Source organism: Pinus tabuliformis, chromosome 2_2 (assembly GCF_031772625.1).
Source record: "Pinus tabuliformis cultivar Carrire ecotype Pingquan chromosome 2_2, CPIR1, whole genome shotgun sequence".
In the NCBI taxonomy this organism is placed as follows: domain Eukaryota; kingdom Viridiplantae; phylum Streptophyta; class Pinopsida; order Pinales; family Pinaceae; genus Pinus; species Pinus tabuliformis.
Genome location: NC_142300.1, coordinates 1,068,100,490 through 1,068,107,725, shown reverse-complemented (window position 1 = coordinate 1,068,107,725; position 7,236 = coordinate 1,068,100,490). Strand labels below are relative to the sequence as shown.

The window sequence follows — 7,236 nt, the reverse complement described above, 5'->3', positions numbered from 1 at the left end:
GCACTCACATATTAATCTTGTGAAGCTACCAATATTGGATGGCATGTCGTTTGAAGGTTCAAAAGTTGGCCAGGACAATGAGGCACTTCAACATCTGCTGATGGTTATGTCAAGTCCTCACGTCCTTGACGAAGTCCATGAACAATTTCAAACTAGGGTTTCTGAAATTAGGGTTTCTGTGTTTGAATCCTCAGGGATCTTAGTTACACCCAACATGGGCCCCTCTTTTCAAGGTTATCAAGTTGGTCATCCTCTACATCATGATAGGGTCGTTGATCGGATCAATCTGGCAGATGCATTTACTAGCCGACAACATCTTGCCTTACTTGCATTGGATTTAGGGTTAGGCATAAACGAATGTATGTTATGGCTGAATGACTATAAATTTCACGCTTGTGGTTTGGTTTATCAAGATTGGGTGGTAGTTCGTCTTGAAAGGTCTTCTCTGACACATTTCCCTGTAGGTGGATGAGATATTCTTGCTATTGTGCATGTTTTACAAGTAAACATGTTATATTTTGCACAACTCTTTCCAAAAATTCTAATTGTTGTCATCTTTGTTTTTGCAAGTTGGGAACTACTGTGGTGGCTACATTGGAAGTTTGATTTCATATAAACCGACCTATACTTTGGTTAAATTAGGACTTAGGGTTTTAGACTAGCTAGGCTTTAGTTTTTCTTATTAGTTGGCTGAATGGAATTTGCTTTATGATTGATATTTCTCATGCTTCATTTTCTTTACTGTAGGTAGTTAGTTCCCTGCATGTTTATTTTCCACTCATGTCCTTGCATTTGCTTATTATTACATGGAATCTATGAAACCTCTGCATATGCATTACATTGGTATTTTTAATTGAAATTAGCTTATCTCTTCTGTACATACCATTACCTTGCATCATAAGCCCTGTCCACTGCATTACATCATACATCTTTTCTTGCTTAACAAACACTTGCCTTGGACCTAACCTGGAAATTCCCTCTATTTCGCATACCACTTGATTGAGCCTCCATGAGCCTGAAGCTTTCGAACCTTTGGTACTGTGAATATATTTCTCACGACTTTTTTTTGCACTTGCTCAAACCTTAAACTATGTTACTTTGACCTCTTCGCACATGTTGAAACCCTAGGAGAGTTTCCCTAGTCATCAGAAACCCTAGAATTTAAACCTGAGCCCTAATGATTGTGTGAAGTTGTGATGGTCATGCCAATGGGTAGCTTCTCTTAGAACCAGCCATAAAAGTTGCCTCATGCATATATTTCATACAAGTCTAATTTACTTACAAGTAAGATAAGAATAGATTGCTCGTGGGGAACCCTAATTAGTTTGAATGACCTATACCCTTAACCTAAACCTTGTGCTCACCATGGTCATGACTGTTTCAATGACTTGTTTTGTTTGTTCACTTGTTAACTAGAGATGTGATGAGAAAGCTTGACATGAAGGTAAACCTAAATCAGGATATCTTTTAGTTTTTGTCAAACAAGAAACAACCTCTCTTGCTCGTAAAATAAGTCGGGATCCCTCGTCTTCCCTAGCGCAATGAATGCCTAGTAATAAGTGTAAATTTACACATAAAATAAAACGAAGTTAAATAAAGGGTAAATGATCGAGAAAGGTTTCCTATGCAGAGAGGCAGTGGAACGACTCCGCTGGGTTACTGTCTAGGCTCGCTGGTAGCATAGCAACGTTTGTGATTTCCTGGAGTGACTCTACCCCACAACCTCTCTTGCTTGTAAAATAAGTCAGGATCCCTCGTCTGCCCTAGCGCAATGAACGCCCAGTAATAAGTGTAAATTTACACATAAAAGAAAATGAAGTTAAATAAAGGGTAAAGGATTGAGAAAGGCTTCCTACACAGATAGGTAGTGGAACGACTCCGCTGGGGTACTGTCTAGGCTCGCTGGTAGCATAGCAACATTTGTGATTTCCTGGAGTGACTCCACCGGGGTACTGTTTAGGCTTGTTGGCAATGGAGCAACACTAGAAACTTATTTTCAAATTTCGAATATAATAAGCCCTCTGCCTCATTCTTTGCATCATCATCAACTATTGGCACGTGTGAACTCCTAATTGGATGTTTACTGACTAACAGGACCTAGATGAGACATAAAGAGAAGGCATATCTATAAAGGTCAAGGTAACAGGTACCCATAGTAACTGTTCAATATTCCCTTGCATCATTATCTAGACTTGAGCTATTATAGGGATGTGGGCCGAGATTCTGAATTCTACCAATGAATCGCCAATTGTTGTAGCCGCTGCAACAACCCCTCCAAAATTTTCAAACTCTTCTAAATTTTGGAGCCCCTCCACCTTTTCCGTAGCTACCACCCATCCTTAGAGTCTATTCGGAAGTCAGGAAACCCCAGAAAGGTCTAGAAAAGACTCACATCTCTTTCATAAGCCAAACCAAGTCGCACAAGTCACAAAGTCACACAGGTCCCAAAGGTCGCACAAGTCGTAGGTCGCATAAGTCGCAAGTCACATAGGTCGCAGGTCACAGGTCGCATAGGTCGCAAGTTGCATAGGTCGCAGGTCGCATAGGTCGCAGTTCGCATAGGTCACAGGTCGCATAGGTTGCAAAGATCGCACAGGTTGCAAGGTCGCATAGGTCACAGATCGCATAGGTCGCAGGTCGCATAGGTTGCAGGTCGCATAGGTCGTAAGGTCACGTAGTAGCACCTCCAACTGCTCAACTATCATGTGACCCCGTGACCCTGCGACCTTCCGACTCGCAAAGTCACAAAGTCGCAAAGTTGCCTTCATTACCGTCAGTCCCTTGTGCTACTATGCGAGTCCGCGACTTGGAGAGGTTGCATAGGTCACACAAGTCGCAGGTCACATAGGTTGTAGGTTGCATAGGTCGCATAGGTCCCGGGTCACATAGGTCATAGGTCACATAGGTCGCAGGTTGCATAGGTCACAAGGTCCCGTAGTCGCACCTCCAACTACTCAACTATCATGCGACTCCGCGACCTTCTCAGTCACAAAGTATCAAAGTCGCCTTCATTACCATCAGTCCCTCATGTGACTATGCAGCTCTGTAACTCATAAAGGTCGCATAGTTCACAGGTCACAAAGGTCACAGGTCGAATAGGTCACAGGTTGCATAGGTCACAGGTTGCATAGGTTGTAGGTCGCATAGGTCGCACAAGTTGCAAGGTTGTACAGGTCACAAAGGTCACATAAGTTGCACAGATATCATAGGTCGCAAAGGTTTCATAGGTCGCATAGGTCACATGGGTCACAAAGGTTGCACACTAACCTATATTAGGCCCTGTGACCCCACATGTGCAACCTAAGACTATAAATATAGGCCTCAACCGGCCATTTACTTAGTACCATTGCAAATGTTTAAAAACAACACAATGCAACAATGCCCAACATGTACGATGAGGATGAAAAGGAGTGTGAAAGGTGATATAACAATGATAATGTAACCACTCAAGGAAAGAAACGATTGATGCCAAGACATGGAACGTATCAATGTATAGATTTGTGACCATGAAATTGCAAGAGATGTTAAGGCTACGAATTCTAGCTCGTATTAATTGTGATATTTATATTTGATATTTCATCAAAGTACATTTTTTCTTGATGATTAATTTATGATTTTGTACATGTGTAGGATTGAAGTGGCGAAGGCAAGTCCCTGTCATTTATGCAGACACTTGAGCCTATTTGTTGCTAAAATGACCCAAAGGATCATTGTTGCGGAAATGCATGATCTTGGTCAACAACAGATATTGAAGTCAAGCTAGCTCCAAGGCAGAAGGAAGGTAGAGAGATATTGCCATCTTCTGCAGTAGCATAGAACATGTTTGTGAATATGAAAGGTCATGTGGAATACCAAAAGTCACCAGGTAGATGAAAAGTCATGAAGAATTTCAAGTTTCAAGGGTAGGCCAAGAGTCACTCTCACCCTATAAATATACCCTCATGCCTCATTTGTGAAGGAGGGCATTTTGAGAAGAACTCTTTTGGAGATATATATACATTACTTAAGAGAATTTATGTCCTTCTAATTGATACAAGGAGTATTTGTACATTTCCACTATTGGATTCTTCAAATCTTTTATGTTCTAATGCCATGAGTATTTTCTTCACTTGATGGATCGGATGTTCCTGAAAGCTCTTTGATGTGCGGTTTCCTCATATGCTGTCTCATACTCCAAACTTTGTGTTGCTTCATATGAATGGTATTTGATTCACTAACTCTATGCTCATGCCGGTGAACTATTTCTTTGGTATTGGTATAATCTGTTTGACTGCACCTTTGTTTATGCTCATAAATGTTTGATCATTGTGAACTTTACAATTATTGAATTGAGGCTTCTGTGATCCATAATAGTTATAAGAAGAATTTCGGCGTAAATCACATGTAGAAAGACCTTTGTCGATGCATTTCGAACCAACCAGTGTGGTTCATCGTCAGGACAAGTTGAAGAAACAGATCCAACTTTGCATTTTAAATAGTCTGAGCAGAGCCTCCAACGGCTATCTTGACCAATGGCTAATTTTGACTTAGGGACCAGAGTCATCCCGAGGTTAGTGAGGTGGAGTCAAATCATGCCTTGAGGAGGGACGGGTCATCATATGTAATACCCTCCACAATTATTTACTTGGTTGCAGTGCCAATGACTCATGGTGGATGACTATGCATATGCTAGCATAGATTTCCGACGGGATCTAGATCTACCTCTGCCACTGGGAGAACAGTGGACTGATGCAGGTAAAGACTTGTTTTTTGGATTTTTTTTAGGTGTAAACTGAGACTCGACTTATGATAAATGTGCAGATATAGGCCCCGAAAGACCGCTTGGAATGTCGCCAATAGCACGGTGGGATGTTCATCATATAGTGGGTGCTGACTATGAGGAAGGGGAAAACCCCTTAATTGAGATGGAGCGCAACCTAAAAGCGATTACTTGGGGAGTTCCAGAGTATGCTACTATAGATGAGGTGCCACTGCGTTGGAAGAGACACATAGTGGGAGTATCCACAATATTGCGTGAGCTATTGAGTCGAGTGATCAGAGTAGTATTGTGCTACCATGAGCACCGTGCAGGCTAATAGATTTTCTAGCTCTTTTACACATTTTGTAGGCTTTGGAAGCTAAGTGTCCTAGAACAATTTATTTTTTGATATTTTGATGTAAAAAACTTCGAAAGATTCGATATATATATATATATATATATATATATTTACATTTTTTATTTCCTACTTATGTGTCCAGAATATGATCAGTTTTATAAATGACGCAAATGTCGATCAAGAAAATAATTGGCTAATGCATATGTTAATGTATTCAAATTGCATGGAATGTGTTGATATGTGATAAAATCAAAATTTATTTCCAGTAATTGAACATGTAGATACATAAGAAATATTTGTGGATTTCTCACTGAATAATTATTGTTTAATTGTAACATAATGAGCTGTGAATCTAACTTGACAACTAAATATCTAATGCCAAGAGCAACTGCTTCTGACAATAGTTCAATGACTGCACTATATTCATCAATATTATTAGTTGTCCAACGAAGTCATATACCTTGTAAGTCAATCAACTTGCCATCAGGGGCAAAGAGTGCCGAAGCTGTGGAGGACAAATTCCGTGTGCTATGAAAATCACCATTAGCAAAACCAACATAATAACTTGACGACATCTGCAAATCGAGTGGAACACAAGGTAAGCAGAAGAACACATGTCTGTAAAGAAAAAAAACACACCAAAAATCAAAAAACGCACACTAATGAATTCACACACTAATGTACAAAAATTCATTACACAAATTTCATGGATAATACATTTTCAAATACAACCCATTTCGGGGCTGTGACAATGCATTTCCTTCGTAATAAACTAGCTTATAGGCGCCTTTTTGCAAAATGATTTTGAAAATATATGACCCATGCCACATAGGTTCGAACTTTCCAGCACCCAACTTATCATTAGCCTGATCATAAGGGAGGACCAGGCCGCCTTCAGAAAAAGTGCGGGGAGAAACGGTTTGATCAAAATTATCTTTGATACATTTCTTTTGGGCTTCGATTACCATCATGGGAATGCGATGGGTATCTTCAAGCCTCTCAAGGTAGAGTAACCACTCCTCTTCATGCGAGGTGTTAGGAAGAAGTTTGACAACCAATTTGAGCGAAGGGATCTCGCATTTAATCGGAAGATTTTCCTCTAAACCATAAACCAACTCGAATGGAGTGCATCCAGTGGTCATCTTAACAGAAGTTAGATAATCCTAGAGAGCTGAGAATATCACCAAATGTAAGTTCTTTTTGTGCTTCCCAATGGTGCGTTGAAGCATAGTAATCAAAACTTTATTAATTGCTTTGACTTTGCCAATGGCTTTTGGATAGTAAGGAGTTGAGCTATCATGACGAAGGCCCAATTGAGCAGTTAACTCTGCCATCATGTACTGACGAAAATGTGATCCATGGTCAGTTATAATGGCTTGAGGAACACCAAAACGTGCTATGATGTGGTTGAAGAGGAACTGAGCAGCAGTAATATCGTCAGCATTGTATGTGGGCATCGCCTTGGCCCATTTAGTGAAATAGTCAATGACAACAATAATATAGCCATGCCCCCTAGCCGAGTGAGGGTTACATGTCATGAAGTCTATGCGCCATTTAGCAAATGGGCCAACGGTAACTACGGGGTGTAAGGGTGCTGGCGGGGCGCACTGCTTGCAGTTAAAAATATGGTATTCATGGCAGTTCTGAACAGCCATAATATAATCCTTAATGATAGAAGGCTAGAAATAACTAGCGTGTAGTATTTTTTGAGTAGTGGCGTAGCTGGACATGTGACCACCACAGGCAACAGAGTGGCATTCATTCAAAACCTTTTTAGCCTCTTCAAGTGTTAATCATCTGCGAAGAACAAAGTCCACACTGACTTGGTATAAGGTATCACCAAGAATCCGATAGGGTTGGGACTGATTCCGAATGCGGTTTCGGTCAAATCGAGACAACTCAGATCAAAAGGTTTGGGTTTGAAAATAAATGATAACATCTCCATACCACGGGTCAAGAGTGTTGAAGAGAAATAGAGTTTCATTGGGAATCTTCTCAGTAAAATCAGTAGAAGCGTTACAGATGGAAGGGCACATATCAATTCAGTAAAAACAAGTGCTTTCTTCAATTTGCAGCAGTAAAATCCAAATCAAACTCCTGTAGGATAACAATCCACTTGGAGTATTTTCCACCAAGTAAT

At 40.5% G+C, this 7,236-nt stretch overlaps 1 protein-coding gene across 1 annotated transcript; it reads right to left on the bottom strand.

The window, feature by feature from the left end:
- Positions 1-5,800: 5,800 nt before the first annotated feature.
- LOC149197079 (uncharacterized) lies at positions 5,801-6,238 on the bottom strand. Its single transcript, XM_089408547.1, has one exon. It carries the CDS (start codon positions 6,236-6,238, stop codon positions 5,801-5,803), a length of 438 nt encoding a protein of 145 aa, XP_089264673.1.
- Positions 6,239-7,236: the final 998 nt, after the last annotated feature.

What these genes read in the sequence shown, in the direction of transcription:
- LOC149197079 (XM_089408547.1), bottom strand. Translation starts at nt 6,238, where the DNA reads ATGACCACTGGATGCACTCCATTCGAGTTGGTTTATGGTTTAGAGGAA.